Raw genomic sequence first — 20016 nt, forward strand, 5'->3', positions numbered from 1 at the left:
CCTTTACTATTGATCATTAGTTGAATCCGAAGGCCCCTATTTTCAAATGAAATCCGGTGATGAAAACCTTCTGACATTTCCAAGTACAATAACAACAACATACTCAGTGTAATCCCAAACGTGGACTCAGGGGAGGCTGGTGTATGCAGATCTTTTCAAGTATTAACTCTAATGGAAGAGGACACAGGGATTTGGATGCGGTAATATCCCCGACGGAAAGGATTTTTAGCAGCATAGCTGCAAAAGAGGGGTATCCAGCACATAAAGCAACTTATCAAAAGGTAATTACCTTATATAAAGAAAGTTGGGAAAATATCAGGTCCATATCTTTCACACTAGTGGTTAATCCTAGCAGAGATATTATTTTTCTGTATACTAGCACAGATTTTTCAAATGAATCAGACAATATAGCGTAAAACACCTGAACAAAGTAGAGCAAACGAAGAAGATGAATGCATTAAATGGTCAAGGAAAATGAGAATGCAAATCACCATAGAGCAAAATTAATGGCTGATGAAGATCGAAGAGGCTTATCTAAAACAAGGAATAATACTTTCTTTAATTAGTACGATAGGTTTCAATAACTTGGAAGACATAATATGAGATAAAAGCCGCCAAGGCCTATAGGTACAAATAGGCTCCATAACAAACATAAAAACTTCAATACTTGAGAGACCAGATGACAAGATGATACCACGGGATCTAAGTTCCCGGATTCAGTTACAAGAGAGGACATGAATTTTATTCAATTAGGTCAATGACAAGAATGTAACCAGCAGAACTCAGATCTTCGACTGTTTGGCAATCTTGAACCACTCAGTGTGAAATGACCCTGACAAATCAGCCCTCTCATAAGTATGAGCACCAAAGTAATCCCTTTGAGCTTGGACTAAATTTGCAGGAAGCCTTTCCCTCCTGTACGTGTCGAAGTAAGCAAGACTTGAAGACATGCCAGGTGTGCTAATACCCGAATTTATAGCTAGGCAGACCACTCTTCTCCAGGCAGACTGGCGTTCAACTACCTCCTTTGCGAACTCTTCATCCACAAGCAGGTTAGCGAGATCTGCATTTCTGTCATAAGCTTGCTTAATACGATCCAAAAATATAGCACGAATAATGCAGCCACCTTTCCAAATCCTAGCAAGCTCCCCTAGTTTCAAGCCCCATCCCTTCTCAGCACTTTTTGCCCTTATCAAATTCATTCCCTGAGCATAGCTACATATTTTCGAAGCATAGAGTGCTTTTCTGACATCGTCAATCAATTGCTTCTTATCAACAGACTGTTCAACAAGGATGTCGCTGACCCCACAAGATTTGAAAACTTTGGCTGCTTGCACCCTTTCATCCTTCAATCCACTAAGGAATCTTGAATCCAAGGACGAGGCTATTGTAGGAGCAGCAACTGACAGTTCAGCAGCTTGCTGAACGGTCCATTTACCCGTACCTTTCATTCCAGTCTTGTCTAAAACCTTGTCTACCAAATATCCATCTGCTTTGTCATCCTTGATTCCAAATATATCGGCTGTAATTTCAATCAAGAAGCTCAGAAGCTCCCCTTTGTTCCATTCTGAGAAAGCTTGATGCAATTCATCATTAGAGAGCTTCCCAACAGATTTCAGAACGTCATAAGCCTCTGCAATCAGCTGCATATCACCATACTCAATTCCATTGTGAACCATCTTAACAAAATTTCCAGAACCACCTTTGCCAATGTATGTAACACAAGGTCCACTATCAGGAACTTGAGCAGCGACTTTTAGTAAGATATCTTCTATGTTTTTGTAGGCTTCAAAAGAGCCTCCAGGCATCAGTGACGGTCCATTTCGAGCACCCTCTTCACCACCTGAAACTCCCATCCCTAGATACAGAAGACCTAACTCAGCCACTTCTTTCTCTCTCCTCTCTGTGTTCTCATACCATTCGTTGCCACCATCAATGATACAGTCTCCTTTCTCCATGTAAGAAGATAGGGTTTTGATGGTCTGATCAACTGGTGCTCCAGCCTTGACAAGAATGATTATGACGCGAGGCTTTTGGATAGAGAGGACAAAGGACTCAGGGTCATGAAAGCCATAGAGAGGGAGATTTCCTTCCTTTTTAGCTCGTTCAACAGTCTCATCAACTTTTGAAGTGGTTCGGTTGTAAACAGATATGGGGAATCCTTTCTCAGCAATATTAAGAGCAAGATTTTGGCCCATAACAGCAAGGCCAGCTAGACCAATTCTTGTTGGGGTAGCAGCCATGGTGTATATCTGTTACAAGAGGATGGAAATTAATCCTTGAGATGAAACTGAAAGCATAAAAAGTACAAGCAGCAACAGCCTATAGCAACAACGAGCACATATAACTAGAACACATTTTGAGGACATTTCTGCCAGATCTACTCTCGTTATCACTTCCCGTATGGATTATTTGTTCTAGGATTAAGCTGATAAAAGAACTAAAGATCATGATTCCTCCTATACTTCCCTCAGTCAAGTCACGAGTTTAAACCACAAGTTGACTTCAATTGGGCAAACACGTTGCTCAAGGAAAGGGGACAATTTGTCTATTTGACGTCTTGTAAAGACGCACCACAAGTGAGAAAGGTCAATGGTTAGACATAGATTCGAATATACTTTCTGTCAAACCAATTACAGAGAAATGGCTATTCAGCTACCTTAAAATGAAAGGGTACAGAAACAATTTATAAAACCAATCCAAAGAAGCAAAAGTGAAAGAACTGTTTCCAAATTGCTTTACCAAAGTGCAGGAAGGAATAACAGAATCTGATGACAGAGCAATACGAGAAAGTGCCAAGGAAAGTGCAACCATTGTAAACTAAAGAAACAATTACATCCTAGATCAGATCTGGATAAAACATAAGAAGAAAAAGATCCAAACTTTTGGCGAAAAAGCATAAAAAAGAAAGCTACGCAGAGAGTGCCAAGAGAAGGACATACTGTAAACATAAGAAACAAATACATCCCAGATCAGATCTGGATGAAACATAAAAAGAAAAGGTCCAAACTTTTGGCAGAAAAGCACAAAAGAAAGCTACACAGAAAAGAGAAAAACCAAAGAACAGATTTTTAAGAATTATTCTCAAATTCACCTAAAAGAAGCAATGAGAAAATCCATATCAGAATATCAAGAATTAAAGCTTAACTTCTTCAATCAAATACTAAATCATAAAACTAAGAAAAACTATAATTACCTAGAAGAAGTCACAAAGACAACTTTTCTAGAAAAAACAACAAAAACGTAAGATCTTGGGTTGTAAAAATTTTCAAATACAAAGACAAATCCCAGCAGAGACAAAAAAAACTATGTGCTTCTTCCCATCTTTTGTTGCTGGTGAGAGGTGGCAGGTATGCCGAGGATTTAGTCTAGGTGCACGAAAGCAAGCCAGGACAACACGGTTATAAAAAAAAGATCTTCAAGTACATAGAGAATGCTTAAAAGATATTAGTTTAATATATAAATTCATCTACCTCAAAAAACCCAAAATAAAGAAAATGAGAAAACCAATGTCAGAATATCAAGAATTAAAGCAAACTTCTTCAATCAAACACTAAGTCACAACATAAAAATCAGAACTTCAACAAAATAAACAAAACTAATACTTAACAATAATGAAAAGTTGGGGATCTGGGGTTGTTGAGATCTTCTCAACAAAGTGGAGGTGAGAGAAAGCTGGCCCGGATACCACGGTTAGCCAGATAAAAAAAGTTCTTCAAGTACATAGAGAATGCTTAAAAGATCTTAGTTTAATATATAAATTCATCTACCTCAAAAAACCCAAAATAAAGCCAATGAGAAAAACCAATATCAGAATATCAAGAATTAAAGCAAACTTCTTCAATCAAATACTAAATCACAACATAAAAATCAGAACATTAACAAAATAAACAAAACTAATACTTAAGAACAATGAAAAGTTAGGATCTGGTTTGTTAAGATCTTCAAATACATAAAGATATTAACTATAAGTTTAATGTTGATTCTTCTCATCTGTCCTAGCCTTGGATTTGGATTTATTGTTGGTGGGAGATGACATGTATCCCATGGATTTAGCCGAGGTGCGCTAAAAAACTTTGGATTTGGATATGTTGCTGATGGGAGGTGACATGTATCTCGTGGATTTAGTCGAGGTGCGCAAAAGCCGGGCCAGACATCATTGTTATAATAAAGAAAACATAGGTATAATGTATGAATTCACCTACCCCAAGACACCCCAAATGAAGCAATGAGAAAAACACATATCGGAAATCAAGAATTGCAGCTTAACTTTTTCAATCAAATGCTAAATCACAAAACAAAAACCAAGAAAGCTATAATTACCTTACAAAATTCACAAACAATACTTTACTTTTAAAAGAAAAAACTTATGATCTGGGATCATAAAGATATAAGTTAAATGTGTGACAAATGAAGCTCATGAGGAAAAACCCAAATCAGAATTCAAGAATTGAACCTTAACTTCTTCAATCAAATACTAAAAATCACAAAACAAAAAGGCAGAAATTTAACAACAGATTAAACAAAAACCCAAGAGAATCTACAATTACCTCGATGATGTCGAAAATGAATACACCAAAAGAATGAAGAAAAATGAAAAATATATGATAATGGGGTTGTTAAGATGTAGATACTTTTGAATATATAAATAGTAAATGCATAAAGATTAAAGGTCAATATATGTGTGAACTCACCAACCAAAAAGAATGACTATTTTTTTCTTTGTACAAATAATATTGGTTGGACGTATTGCAGTCAAACTATGGCTGCTCTTTATACAAAATTTCAAGAATCCACCAAATATGGTTCAAACGTGCATTTCAACTAATTAGGTAAATAATATATTTTACTTAGCTTTTTGTTTTTTAAACATATTCATTTCAAATCTATTTATACAATCAAGAATATTTTATTACGTTTTTTTTACACTATCCTTAATATTAAATAACTAAAAATAATAATAATATTTGATTTAGAATTTCAATATATCATTAATAGAGTTAATTGTGTAAAACATACATTTGATTAATATATTTTTAATGAATTGTTAAATCAAAAGTGTCAACTAAAATGAAACGAAAGAAGTAAATGTCATTTCAAAAATAGATGGTCTAGAGTATTTATTATTCCCTTTTGTCTCAATTTATGTGACATAAGTTGATCTAAAATGGAGTTTAATAAATAAGAGAAAATTTTGATATATTTACTAGGTAATATACTCCTATTAAAGTTACTTTAGTGTTACTTTTGATTGACTTTTTTTGTTAAATGAGATCCAATGAGAATAAAATGGGAAATATGCCATTAAATATTATTAAATAAGTAAGTATAACATTCTTTTTTGGAATAAACTAAAAAGAAAAGTACGTCACATAAATTAAGACGAAGGAGTATCAAAAAAAGGAAAAAAAAAACTCAAATATATCACCGAACTATTAGAAATGATTCATTTTATGTCATCAGTTATAAATTTGACTTATTTATGCCACCATCCTTAAAAACTTGACTCATATATGCTATTGTCGCTATAGAAAGGTTGATTTGTGTTATTATTTTATAACAATGATTTTACAAAATCATTTTACCACATAACCTCTTATTTTATTATTTTTTTAACAAAATAACGCTAATTAATTCCTATATTATTTGATTGAAATTTTACACATACTATTACTATTAGAAAAATATATTTATACAACCTTAGCATAGTAATAAACTAAATAGATCAAGGCTTCATAAAAAAAAGTTTGGCCTTTAAAGGGTCGTAAAGCCTACATGTCTTCATCTCAAACTAAGTCAATACAAAATCTCATTTGTTTAAAAGATAACTTGAATTAATTGTCAACAAATTAAATTAAGCTAACCCTCTCATAAACAAGATAAAGAATGAAATAAAGTCAACAAATTTTCTTTATGTGACTTTAATAATATTTTTTTCTCAAATATGCTGGAGTTGCAAATTTTAGAAATTGAACTCATGACAATTGAAAAAGATATATACTATTACAATAATATTCCAGTCAAATTTGAATCCCAAATGTGTACAGTAACTCAAATACCGAAATAAGCATATGTCACTTCATCTAGAATATTCTTTCATTTTTAGTTTATACAACAATTGGTTAATGTATCTAATTTTTGTTTCAGTATAACTTAGGAAAGTCCTTGTTAAATGTTTGTGGTTGGGTATGTTCATGAGAAAACATTCAAAACGTCAAAATGGATCGTGATGAGATAAGTGAAATTCCTTTATTTTTAATTAATTTAAGCATTTAATATATCATATTGGACGTATAGCTCCCCAAAATTGAGCCTAGCAATATATAAATCGAATTAGTTGAACTTCAATATAATAAATTTTGAACGAAACATAACAATAAAAAAAAATTATACTCACGACAAGGTTAGGTGAAACATGCCTTTTTTGTCCCCCTTTTTAAAAAATATTTAGTTCACAGGGAAAAAGAATTATTTAACTCTAAGTTTTTGTCTAGAACAACCACTTGCACATTGTGATTTGTGGACAAGAAGGTAAACTCGTGCCAAGGTTTTAAATTAATGAAAATATTCATTTTCTTTTTTATTCTGTTTTTAATTTATGGGTTCTTTCTTAAATCAGATGTTCGCACTTGTTTGGAAGTTTTACTAATTTAAATAGAGTCCAAAGTTAAAAAGTCTCATTTGTTTTGTCAAAAATTTTATAAAGGACACTTGATTTGAAAAGAAATCAAAGGGAACAAAATGATGGTGACTGAGCAATAGCGATTTACAAGTCGCCTGGTGTCCAATGATTTGCAAATCGCCTGGTGTCCACTGAATATGAGTTTAAGTAGTTTCTTGCCGTGAAGTATTCATTTCAGCTATTTTCGTTTCAACTCGAGTATTTACTCTTATGGAGCTTACTCTCGTTTCTTGTACTAAATATGAATCAACATACAATAAGAATAAATTTATATTGGGACGGTAAAATTTTATATGAAGTTGGTTCTGTAATATATAGTCGACAGCCTGTAGTTGTGCAAATGTTTATCTCTTAAATATGAGTTGTTGCAACTCTTACTAAGAAACAAAATGGGTATAAGTGATCCAGAAGATGTGGTTATTATTAGACGATATCCAACGTCTTTTTCAGTAAATGGAGTTATAATGTACATTGAGACTTGTATTTGAAATGATGATTCTTTGTCTATATTTCTCCGTACTGTTAAAATTTTTTGTAGTCTCATTACCTTAACAAATTTTGACATATATTAGTCAATTGAATGTTGTCCTATCGTTTAAGAACTCACTGACAATGAATTTGATCTTTGTGATACTTTAAATTTATCGAATTTGAAACGAGAATAGCAAAATACGAAAGTACAGAGTTTAGAGCTGAAACGAATGACTTACAACTCACAGCAAGAAACTGCTTAAATAATGAAAATATCTATGCAAATCGTTGTAAGCCAGAAAACTTGCAAATCGCTGTACACCAGCCGACTTGCAAATCACTGGACATCATGCGATTTGCAAATCGCTGGACACCAGGGGCGGATCTACGGTAGTGGGTAGGGGTTCCCAAAAAACCCCACTCGCTACCGTAAGATTTATAATTACATTAGAAAAATTCTAAATAGGTTTAAATATTAACAGGTGGAAACCTATAACAAAGTAATGGTGTGAATTAGTGGTAGGAGGGCCACACCTAAGATGCATACATGTTGTTGCTGATTGTGAGTTCGAACCCTTGTGGAGGTACCTTTTTTTTCATTTAATTTTTTTCAACTTTATTTAGATTGTGAGTTGAACCCTTGTGGAGGTACCTTTTTTTCCATTTAATTTTTTTCAGCTTTATTTATTTTATTGGGAACCCCCAAGTTTAAAATTCTGGATCCACCTCTGCTGGATACCATGCGACTTGAAAATTGCTAGAGACCAGGCAATTTGTAAATCGCTCAACCACCAACATTTTGTCACCTTTGATTTCTTTTCAAATCAAGTGTCTCCTTTGAAAATTTTAATCAAAAAATAGTCCTTTTGGCTCCAAGCTCAATTTAGATATGTATGTTTAAAAAAACAAAAAACAAAAACTCAGGACTTAAAATTGAGATCTACTAAGATAAAATCAACCATTTACTAGACTATTACATCTTATCGATGATGTCTTTAAACATTATTAGGCAAAATACATCGCCATACCCCTCAACTTTGCATCATCTTTTACTTTGGCATCTCAAGGGGACGCTGTCCACTTTTGGCACCTCAAGTAGTGTATGGATGTGTCATTTTGACACCTTTTGCTGAGTTGACATGGTGAGTGTATTGCACCTAGATGAAGGCGCGAAAGCCCCTTTTTTAGCTGATGTGGTGCCCAAGTTGGCCACAAATAATATATTAACTCATCTCCATTAGTTTATACATTCTTCCTCATTTTTATGCTTCATTTTTGTCAATCTTAAGCTTATTTAATGGTGAAAATTATTGTGAGAGATTTAAAAATTAGATATACATTTAGGGGTTTGTCCTGCCAAAAACAGTATATTAACTCACCCCCTATTAATTTATACTTCTTTCTCATTTTATCCATTATTTTTGTCAATTTTAAAGTTGTTTAATAGTAAAAAATATTGAGAGAAATTTTAAAATTATATACGCTTTTAGGGGTTCGTGAAAATTGGATTACAAGAACCATTTTTTTAATCATTAAGGACAAAATTGATGAAGAAAAACTGAAAATCAAACAACATCAATGAAGAAAAACTGAAAAATCAAATAAAATCGATAAAGAAAAAATAAAAAATAGAGCTAAATTCGTGAAGAAAAAGTGACAACCAAGCAAAATCAATGAAAAACTGAAAATCGATGAAGAAATTTTGAAAAATAGAGCTAAATCCATGAAAAAAACTAAAAACTAAGCAAAATCAATGAAGAAAAATTAAAAATCGATGAAGAAAATTTAAAAAAATGAAGAAGGGAGGGCAGGGTGGGATTTTTGGAGAAGATGATTGAGGGTTGGGGGTTGGGGTAGTGTTTGGAGAAGATTTAGGTGGGTGGGTGTGGCTAGGAGGGAGGGCGGGGGCGGCGTTTGGAGAAGATTCAAGTGGGTGGGTGGGGTTCGAGGGGGGGGGGGGGTAGTGTTTGGAGAAGATTTGGGTGGGTGGGTGGGGCTGGGAGGGAGAGCGAGGGTAGGGGCAGAGAGAGTATTTACAGAAGGGAGGAAAGAAAATGATTGGGGTGGAGGGTAGGGTGGTGTGTTTGAAGAAGAGAAAGGGGAAAGAAGATGATTGGGGGGGACTGGGGGCGGGGTGTTTGAAGAAGAGGACTGGCGGGGGTGGGTGGGTTAGAGGGAGGGGGTGACTTTTTTTTTAAAAAAATTAGTTATTTAAAAAATTATTTGAATAAAAAATGACAAATGTCCTATTATTAATGGTCACTTTATACATCATTTTAGTCACTTTACACGTCACCGCCCGTGTAATACACGCATCTAATATATTTTTGCGGATTGTGAAAAGTGCCAAATGACACATCCGTATACTACTTGAGGTGCTAAAAGCGAACAATGTCCACTTGAGGTGCCAAAGTGAAAGATGACGCCAAGTTGAGGGGCCTGACAATGTATTTTGTCACATTATTATCTTGTACTACCTCTATCCCATTTTATGTGGCGCCATTTGACCGGGCACGTAATTTAAGAAATAAGTGATTACTTTGTAAAATTTACAAAATTGTCCCGCTTAATGCTTACCTTTTAGTTGTTTTTTCTTTATAAGTGGGACCCACTAATAATAAAATGGAAATGGTGCTATTAAATAGTTATCAAATAAGGAAATGTGACCTTTTTTTTTAGACGGACCAAAAAGGAAATGACGACACATAAAATGAGACGGAGGAAGTAGTAATCTTCTTTGAAAAAAGTGTCATTGTCTTTTTCATAATGAAACAATTTTCAAGGCTCAAATCCAAGATCGAAAGGTATACCGAGTCGTTTGATATGCTATATAAGATGGGATATTCCATTGTTAAATTTGCTATAATATTTATACAATGTTTGGTTGATGATATAAATTTAAGGGAATAGATACAAATAGCATTTCGGTTGAGACTACTGACACAAACATAATCATTGAATTTTAATTTCATTTTCTAGCCATTTGTTGGCAACTTTATATGTAGGCCTGGGCATAAATACCAAAAATCGAATTACCGAATCGAACCAAAAAATTTGGTAATTGGTATTCGGTAATTTGGTATTTGGTATGGTATTTGAGAGTAAAATTTCAATATTTTGGTATTCGAGATTGGGTTTGGTACAAGATATTAATACCGCTTGGTATTCAGTATTTACCGAATATCAAATATATATATATATAAAACCCAACCCAATAGACTATAGTAATAGTCATCCCAAAGAATCTCTTGGACCTTGGTAATATATTCGAAAAAAGCAACAAAAAGAATACTAAATAGGGTTTCTATTAAATATACTCTTTGAAGTTTAAACGTACATGTGCACATGTCCAACTTTAATATGGTATTACTAAATACCGTACCGAACCAAAGTTTAATTTATCAATTACCGAACTATCGAACCGATATTTATAAGTATGGTATGTGGTATCTATGTTCAAATACCGATTACCAAATTACCGAACCCGAACTTTGAAAATACCGAATCGAATACCAAACGCCCACCCCTATTTATATGTCTTATACAGATATATATTCTATATAATAAAGATACAATTTCTATATGTATCTTATATACATACATACACACACATATAACAATGATATAATTTCTACCCATAAATTTGTTGCTCTAATTTTTTGACGAACTGTATCAGTATGGTATATAAACTATATCTGAACTATCTGGGCTAAAATGACCCACATTAGGAAAAGACCATATTAGTAGAATTAAAATCGTCGACTGGCCATTCCATGTCAAATGACTCAAACATGGGCCAACCTGGGTCATTTTCTCATAAATTTATTTTTAAAGTTAAATTTATATCATTAACCAAATATGGTAATATATATCTAAGGGAAAATACTCTATTTTCACCTTGAACTATACGTGAAAAAACTGAGACACATCCAAACTTTAGGAGGGTCCTATTACCCCTGGACTAATTAAAATCGTATTTTTGACAACCTTAGTGCCTACGTGGCACATACGTGTCACACAGTGTGCCTACGTGGACCCTTCAGTGTTGTGCCACGTATGCCACATAGGCATTAAGGTAGTAAAAAATACAGTTTTAACTAGTCCAGAGGTAATAGGACCCTCTTAAAGAAGTTTGAGTGTGTTTCAGTCTTTTTACGTATAGTTCAAGGTGGAATAAAACATTTTCTCTAAATCTAATACCAAACTTAGCTTTGTGATATCTCAACAAGCTAAGTTCACTACCATAAAGGGAACTTTGAATTAAAAGGGACAAACAAGTTGTTCAATTAAGTGAGGGTCCTTTAAGTTTTTAAAATTAGGTGGGTGGAACAATTTTTTTTTGAGTTTTTTTTTTAAAAGTTTTTGCATTCTAACAACTTTTCCCAGTTGTAGAACAACTTTGATACTTGTTCAACAATTTTACGTAGTTGTTCAACCAGAGGCGGATCCAGAATTTTAAACTTGTGGGTTCCCAAGGGCTTCTTTCCTGCCACTAAGCTATCCCTTGGTTTAGTTATGGGTTCCCACCTATTAATATTTATAACTTTTGACGATTTTTTTTTGTAATTTTAAGCCTTACGGTAGCGGGTGTGGGTTCCCGAGAACCCACACCTTCTACTCTACATTACCACTGTGTTCAACAACTATCAAAGTTGTTCGACAACTGGGAGAAGTTGTTCACCAACTGCACGAGAACCACACACCTGCGACAACTGTTCCAGTTGTTCGAAGAACTTAACTTTTTTATTGCGGGATCCACTTATCCCTTTTTTACTTGAAAACTTGGGAGGGTTTCTAGACTCATTTTTCTCACCATAATGTCACGTTGCATGAGAACCACACACCTCAAAGAAACCAAAAGCCTATCTACGTATAACTCATTATCACTTTCTCCTTTCATCATGAACAATGCTTCTCTTTAATCCCATCTCCATCCACGTACCCCTCACCCTCAAACCCACCCCTACCTCTACCTCCACCCCTCACCCCCACAAAAACCTCACCATTCTCTCCCAACTTCCCCCCACCCCCACGCCCACCCCCACCCCCACCTTGTCAATCTCAGACACCTCCCTTCAATCCAAAGGCTTCAATCTCCACCGTTCAATCACCAATCTCAACCTCCATCACCTCAATTCCATCTTCGTATCCGTTGGATTCCCTCAACGTGACATATCAAAGATACAAATTGCATTAGAAAACACTGACTCACTTATATGGATTGAGCATCATAAAACTAAGGGAAGCCCTGTAGCGTTTGCTAGAGCTACAGGGGATGGAGTTTTCAATGCCATTATTTGGGATGTGGTTGTGGACCCCAATTTCCAAGGGATTGGTTTAGGTAAAGCTGTCATGGAGAGATTGGTCACCGACCTGTTAAACAAAGGGATTACTAATATTGCTCTTTATTCGGAGCCCCGAGTTCTCGGGTTTTATAGGCCTTTGGGTTTTGTTATGGATCCGGATGGAATTCGAGGGATGGTCTATTCAAGGAAAAAGAAAAAAAAATAGGTGATTTTTTTTTTTCTTTTTGTTTGTATTTTATGAATTTATTGCTGATATGATTGATTGTATATTTTGTTTCAACTACAATGAATAATATTTCAGCTCAAACCTACAATAAGTAGGTTGAAAAAGAGATTATAGAAATCAGAGCAGTATCAACAACGAAATAATGCAATAAATGAAGCATAGAGAAATATAGGTGCTAATCGAAATTAAAGAACAACTAGCTAAGTTCATGTCCTTAGTAAGTTTGCGACATTAATTAGGTGAAGGGAACTAAGGTCATGTATTAGTTTCCAACTAGCATTAAGATTCGGGGAAACCTGGTGAACTAAAGCTCCTCCCGCTATGCACGGGGTCTATTTGTACGCAACCTCACCTTACATTTCTACAAAAAGCTGTTTCCACGGCTTGAACCGGTGACCTCCTGCTCACGTGTCAGCAACTTTACTAGTTACTCCAAGGCTCTCCCCTTCTTCAATTTTACATAATATTTAGTGTTTCTTTCCACAACAAGAGTACCTCAAAATTGTAATTGTGTTTGTTCACTAGTAAAAAAGATGGAAACATAAGAAAAAGTAAGGGAGATATCAGATACCTAGAGAAAATGAAGTTAAAAGATGTCTCTTCAAGGGAAACTCTGCAGCTTTTACCTTGTTTATGTTTGAGAATAAACAAATTTTGAAGCATCATTTATTACAAACAGTCTTTATACTTTTGCATATCAGATTTGTATTTCTATTGATATGAGCAGAACTACATATGTGAAAAAAATATACTTTATCCAGCTACGAAAGTAATTGCTCGTACACAATCCACATCAGTTTTCATGGATCGCTCTACTATCAGTTCTTTCAAAATTTACAAAAATGTGCTCGAAAATGCAATTTATTTTCATGCAACCTCAAGCAAGGCACATACTTCTACTCGCGCATAATCCTGTCTGATGATCTGATATGTTCTCTTGGAGATTCGAGAAGTTTGAATGTGTCACTTGATGGTGAAAAATGATCAATTCTGCTATCTTCACATCTGAGGATTTTGTCGGTGATCATGGCACAAATTGTTAGAAGTTGGCATTGTTACGATGAGCTAATACTTCATGTCTGAACTAAAGAGTAGTTGCCCTTGCCCCTAGACCTGAGAGACCAGTTGCCCTTGCCTCTAGACCTGAGAGACCAGAGAGCCTGGGACCTGCGAATCATTTACGTGATAATATCATTGGATTCGGGAGTTAAAAAACTTTCGACATCAAACCGCATACAGAGACTTGGAGAGAGGATGTAGACAGTTTACGTATTATAGTTGTTGGTAGGACGAGGAGTACCTGAAGTTGGCATTGGTGGTGGTCGTCTTATTTGTCTGGATGATACTGGTTCGGGGATGTCAATAACAACGGCATCTGATATCAGGAAGGTCTTGGCAACTGCTGCTGCATGCTCTAGACAACATCTAACAACCTGATTCGCACATTTCTTAGTAAGATTTCAAATAAAATTACCGCGCACTAACAGAATCAAGCTTGTTTAGCCATATCGTAGTAGCTGATAAATAGACGAGTCCTGGACTATTGCTGGTAAACGGAGTTGTGTTTTATAGTATTGGTTATGATGTGTAATTCCTTAACTTGTATATCATTAAAATGGCCGTTATGGAAAACATTTAGAGAAAAGAGTTCTATCGATTATCTTACCTTTGTAGGATCCATAATTTTGGCAGCCATCAAATCTTCATATCTATCTCTTGCAGCATTATATCCATATTTCATGTTATCGACTGAAAAAATCTGCAAATATGGTAAGAATTCAGATAATGTAATTCCGTTTGAATTTAATAGCTTTAGTGGCTGAAAAACTGTACAAAAATAACAAAACATTCAAAGCTACCTTCTCTACAACAATGTTCCCATTTACACCAGCATTCTTTGCAATCTGTTTTGCAGGATACGATAGTGCTCTTTTGAAAATATCAGCTCCTATCTGTGAATAATTCGAGTAAACAGTCGGTCCAGAGATCAGATTAGCAAAAGCAGCACCAGTTGGAGAAAACACAACTATCCAATACTCGCGATGAAAAGCAAGTAGCTCAAGAAACTGAGAATTCAGATAGTTTAATGAAATGAAAGTAGCTTTCAGAAAATGAAACTGAATAAGAACATGAACCTTCTGATCATCGTTGTCCAACATTTCTTTGATAGCATCCACCTTTGATGATAGCCTCAGAAGACAACATCCACCGCCCACTACTACTCCTTCCTCAGTAGCAGCCTGAGCATGCAAAGTAGAATAACTTACTGCTTTGTAGAATGATCACTTTAAGAAATATTTGATAGCACAGTGTGGAATAAATGCTATGAATGAGACTTTACACGATATCCTGGCTTATGTTAAGCGCTCTAAACAAAAATTGCATCAAAATACTTAACGTGTATTCAGGGTCAGATGCACAACGTGGCTGTGAGATTGGCAAATCCATTGCCTTCAACTTGAATTATAGATATGCGGTTGAGAAATTTCTACCAACACAAAAGTTATGCTAAATTCATCCTAATCGTCACAAAGAAGTTAGTATATAAAGTAATCGGGATGACAAGTGGCTATGCTTGTGTCTGATCATGTATGATCAGGCATGGCTTTTAAGCATTGGAAGAAGGGTTAGAATTACCCGTGCTGCATTGAGGGCATCCTCAATCCTTAGTTGTTTGTCTTTCAACTCTACCTGTGTTTGTGCTCCCACCTACAACTTATACAATCAAATATACTGTGGGTATCAATGATATTTATTATGTAGATTGACAAGATGCTAGGACAGATAGATCTTTAGTTACCTGAATGATGGCAATACCACCGGATAATCTCGCAATTCTTTCATTCAAGATTTTCTTTTGGAATTTTTCTTCTGTGTTCTGCAAAATAAAATGACAATCAACTAAAGAGCTGTTCTAGAGAATCATTTGCGTTTGTGGAGGAGAATTTGGATAAAATCCGTTCACTAAGACAGTGTAATCCATTGCATTATTCACACTAATCAAATTTACTTTACTGTCCGGAGTAAGTGGTTCTCTCTACGACACAATTTTCTCAGGCCTTTAGCATTTCAAGTTGCATATTTGCAAATTGATGAGGTATTTATGTGTGTCGGTTAGCGTTAACACTACTTCTAACTCCATAAAACTTGTGAATATATCAAATGTAGCCATAGATGACACACCTCGACAAGATTTTGTATCTGAGTAACCCTCTTTGAAACAGCCGTTCGAGTACTTCCATCAGTAACTATCAGTGTAGAGTCCTTCGTAATGACCACCTTTGAAGCACTGCCTAACAAGTCCTTGTGGGCATTTTCAAGAGTCAAGCCCATGTCATCTCTGATCACAGTTCCTGCGGAGACATGACCAGTTAAATATGCGGATAGTAAAAAACAATGTAAAATTCATAAATAATCAATGATAAGCTTAAGAAAAAGTTTCTTGATAAGCCATAACATCTCTTTAAAAACCATTACATCGATGTTAATGAGAGACAAAAAGAAACGAGGTAGCAGATATAAGAAACTAACAAGTTCTGTTTTACTGTGCATATGCCACTACCTCCAGTCAAGATAGCGATGTCATCTAAGCAATGGCTCTTGCGCTCCCCGAAAGATGGAGCTTTTATTGCAGCTACCTTTAGGACACCCCTGAGCTTGTTCCTAATCACGGGAGCAAGAGCGTCCTGTTCAATGCTCTCTGCGATTATCAAAACCGGGTACTTCTCCTTTACTGCATTGTCCAAAATTTTTACCAACTCCTTCGGGTTTGAAATTTTTTTATCAACCAAAAGCAACTGCAACATAAAACATTTATGCCCTATAAATACCTGATATACGACAGGCACTAGTGCTTAACAGAAGAAGTCGCTACCTTACAATCATGAAGTTCAACAATCCTCTTTCGTCGATCAGTTACAAAATAAGGTGACAAATAGCCACGATCAAACTGCATTCCTTCGACAACTTCTAGATTGGTTTTAGTATAGTTCCCTTTCTCAATTGTGACAACACCTTTTCTTCCAACCTGCCTAAGAGCTTCCGAAATCATATTCCCGATGGCATAATCATTGCCAGCACTAACAGCAGCAACATCTTCCAGTTCGTGATCCTCAACCTGGAAGGTTCGATGAATGTCAACAGACATGTTGATGATTGTACACGTACATCCTCATACGTCTTGGATAAGAAGGCTTTTTTTTTAAAGCATATTCTTGACCAAACACTTATGTCTCTGCGTGACTCCGTCTAAAGCAAAAAAGGGAAGTAATTTGTCCTTATACCTCTCTGGACATCAACTTGAGCTCAGAAACGAGGGCTTTAGCAGTTTTCTCAATTCCACGAGACACTTGGACAACATTTGCGCCCATTGCAGTAACCTAGAGAAAGATAATAATTAATCACCAGAAATAACTAAAACATGAAAGCAGCCTAGGTTATTCCATTCTATTCAAACCTTGACACCTTCAGCAATCAGACCTCGAGCAAGCACTATAGATGTTGTGCAACCATCACCAGCGAGATTATTAGTCTTGGCACCGGCTTCCCTAACTAATTTTACTCCGACATTTTCCAGAGGATCGTCCAGCTGAATCTGTACTGAAAACAATATGTATATTCATTACATGATATTAAGGTGGAAATGTAAAAACATGAAGCACCACTAGTCCACCGAATTCGAAAATAAGTTGAATTAGAGAAGCTGAAAAGGCTGACTCTATCTGACAGTATATCTTTATAGAAAAAACACTTTTACTTATCTTCTATCAGCATCCAGAAGTACCTATATACAATTACTACATGGATATACTTTGTACCATCCCTTAAAACTTTTTGCTTACATTCCCGATTTACATCGTAATCCAATTAGGCTTCAGGTGTTCATCACATTAATGAAGAAAAAATTTAAAAGAAGAGGACAAGTTACTAAGAATAGGTGAACACCTTCTACATTCCCATAGTCTTGAAGACACTTAACACCCTGAACATGGAAAATGTCTAATTTTATCTATCTTTAGAAGTCTAAAGTAACCATTTGTCCCAAAACAAAGGAACTAAATAAGTAATATTGATGACACTTAAACTACTTCAAAAAAGAATCACAATATAAACTACTTCAAAAAAGAACCACAATAGAATTTATAAATTTACACAAGTATGAAGGAAGGACACAAGTAAAAGGTTCCGAGTCAAAAATGAGTATCTATATTATTCTAGTTTCTTTGTCATTTTGAACCATTCACAACATAAGCCTCCTTTAATGGTGACACTCTAAATGCCATTTCTTCCAAGTTCTTCAATTCTTTTAATTTTTTATTTGTACATCTTTGTTTGATAACCAGAGTGTCAGGGTCCACACCTCGACCAATTCCAACAGATTACACGCTACCTTCCACCAGCAGTGGTAAAACTAGGAATTCTGCTAAGGGTGTCAAAAAATTTACTATATATATCTAAAAAGTTGTTTTTGTCCTATATACACACTATTTCGATAAAGGATGTTCAAGTGACCACCATTGAGTCTATGTAGCTTCGCCACTGGTCATCAGCACAGGTACCGACCTTACAGGTAACTCTATCCACTAAGGCTTGAACAGCAGGTAAGAAATCAACTAGCGTTTTTGCCTTACTGTAACATGATAACATTGGAATACCTTTTCATTTACATAATCCCAAGTTACATGAATTTCCAACATCTTTTTTCTTGTTACAATATCAATCTTAAGCATATAACAATGTTGTTAATCCTTGTAATGTAAGTACATACCTCTTTAAGAACAGTTTCACCATCATTAACAATCTTGGGAGGACCATACTTATTTCCAAGAACTACATTCCTTCCTTTTGGACCCAAAGTTACACCAATCAGCTCTGCCACCAAATCCACACCTGCCTGGACAAAATTTCACCCAACTCAAAATCATGAAATCAAAATAAAAATATTCTAAAAAATATATCAATAATTTTAAGAAATGTCATTATGACCAAAAGCTTCTTTGTGGTAGAACCATCATGGTTAAAATGCAGTTCTTTAGCCATAGCTCTTGTGTTCAACATAGAACAAGAAACTCTCTTAGAAATTCTGTTTACTGAACCATTTTTCAATGTAATTGAAGGTAAATAATTCAAATGAGTATTCAAAGAACAACCCATTTTTTTTTGGCTAAAGGAAACTACTGGCTAGAAGGATAAGATAACATATTAACTGAAAATATCTGTTACAAATAAAAAAATCTGTTATTTTTGGCACTATTATGAGCAGAAAAATGGAATATTAGGCCTGTATAATGTTGTGGTCCAAAACAAAGAAAGTTAAAAGGCTCATTTGGGTGGTCTTATTCAATTTTCATCATTAATTATCAACCTATCTTGATTGTGCTAAACCAAAACAATAACTACCAATCAAATATGCAAATTATAGTTATGTATCGTGAAGGAGAGCCTTGGAATAACTATAAGGTTATTGTCGTGTGACCAGGAGGTCACGAGTTCAAGCCGTAATACAACCTCTTGTAGAAATTTGCTCTAAACATGCAATTGTATAATATTTGTTTGGCAATGAGACTGTAGAATAACACTTTTGTGTCTATAACATTTCTCATAAACATAAAAATTTTACAAGTTGTGAGCAAGCCATAGTTCATAAGCTATCAAATTTCCCCTATTCTATACAATCTTACCAAATGAGCAAGCCATAGTTCATAAGATATCAGAATATTTTAGGCACCGCATAGATAAATCACCTATCTCCATGATCCTTTTTATAAATAAATGTTAAAACTTCCAATTACATATGATTTTACTTCCTCCGTTTCATTTTACTTGGCCTCTATACTTAAAATAGGTCTTTCAACGTACTTGTCCATTTTCACAAATCAAGAAACTTTTATTACTTATATCGCATACTAACCTTGTATTAGAATAGAGATAATACATAAATATGACCCTAAACTTGACACCAAATTATAACTTTGACCTTAAACTGTGATATTGCACAAATAACACCTTTAACTATTCAAAACCTGAACAATTATAACCTCCGATTTTGCAACCCCTATGAGTGAGTTTCACTCGTGCCTATGTGGAAAGGTAATCCAATCACACGGTGCCACGTCGTTAAAAGGGCTGACTTGGAGGGAGGTCATATTTGTGCAGTTTTGAATAGTTAAAGGTCATATTTGTACACTGTCAAAGTTTTATTTTTTTGGGTTAAAACGGCGTCGTTATTATTATTATTATTATTATTATTATTATTTTATTTATTTAGGGATCAAACCCGTGCAGTAGGCTGAAGGAAGCGCCCAATAAGAGCAAATAACACCACTGGGCTA

At 35.0% G+C, this 20016-nt stretch overlaps 3 protein-coding genes across 7 annotated transcripts; 1 reads left to right on the forward strand and 2 right to left on the reverse strand.

Annotated features, from left to right (window-relative positions):
* Positions 1–530: 530 nt before the first annotated feature.
* Positions 531–4812, reverse strand: LOC107852749 (6-phosphogluconate dehydrogenase, decarboxylating 2). Of its 3 annotated transcripts, none has more exons than XM_016697792.2 (2): positions 4695–4812; positions 531–2252 (listed from the first exon to the last, which is right to left on the reverse strand). In XM_016697792.2, the coding sequence occupies exon 2, from the start codon at positions 2241–2243 to the stop codon at positions 783–785; it is 1461 nt and encodes a 486-aa protein (XP_016553278.1). In that variant the 5' UTR covers positions 2244–2252; positions 4695–4812; the 3' UTR covers positions 531–782. The 3 variants fall into 3 exon arrangements, with proteins under 3 accessions (XP_016553278.1, XP_016553277.1, XP_047255389.1); XM_016697791.1 differs by lacking the exon at positions 4695–4812 and adding an exon at positions 4551–4688; XM_047399433.1 differs by lacking the exon at positions 4695–4812 and adding an exon at positions 3967–4450.
* A 7152-nt stretch (positions 4813–11964) lies between these two features.
* On the forward strand, positions 11965–15030 carry LOC107852754 (serotonin N-acetyltransferase 2, chloroplastic). Its single transcript, XM_016697799.2, has 2 exons — positions 11965–12664; positions 14601–15030. Exon 1 carries the CDS (start codon positions 12062–12064, stop codon positions 12662–12664), a length of 603 nt encoding a protein of 200 aa, XP_016553285.2. The 5' UTR covers positions 11965–12061; the 3' UTR covers positions 14601–15030.
* LOC107852751 (chaperonin 60 subunit beta 4, chloroplastic) lies at positions 13351–18913 on the reverse strand. 3 transcript variants are annotated; one of them, XM_016697796.2, is made up of 14 exons: positions 18671–18913; positions 18453–18578; positions 17142–17279; positions 16969–17064; positions 16560–16802; positions 16248–16482; positions 15869–16038; positions 15486–15563; positions 15323–15394; positions 14821–14925; positions 14545–14637; positions 14352–14444; positions 13986–14118; positions 13351–13852 (listed from the first exon to the last, which is right to left on the reverse strand). In XM_016697796.2, exons 1-14 carry the CDS (start codon positions 18836–18838, stop codon positions 13770–13772), a joined length of 1833 nt encoding a protein of 610 aa, XP_016553282.1. In that variant the 5' UTR covers positions 18839–18913; the 3' UTR covers positions 13351–13769. The 3 variants fall into 3 exon arrangements, with proteins under 3 accessions (XP_016553282.1, XP_016553281.1, XP_016553283.1); XM_016697795.2 differs by having other exon boundaries at positions 14545–14925; positions 18671–18910; XM_016697797.2 differs by having other exon boundaries at positions 14545–14925; positions 17142–17284; positions 18453–18574; positions 18671–18813.
* Between the last annotated feature and the right edge of the window lie 1103 nt (positions 18914–20016).

This window comes from Capsicum annuum, chromosome 11 (assembly GCF_002878395.1).
Source record: "Capsicum annuum cultivar UCD-10X-F1 chromosome 11, UCD10Xv1.1, whole genome shotgun sequence".
Lineage (NCBI taxonomy): Eukaryota > Viridiplantae > Streptophyta > Magnoliopsida > Solanales > Solanaceae > Capsicum > Capsicum annuum.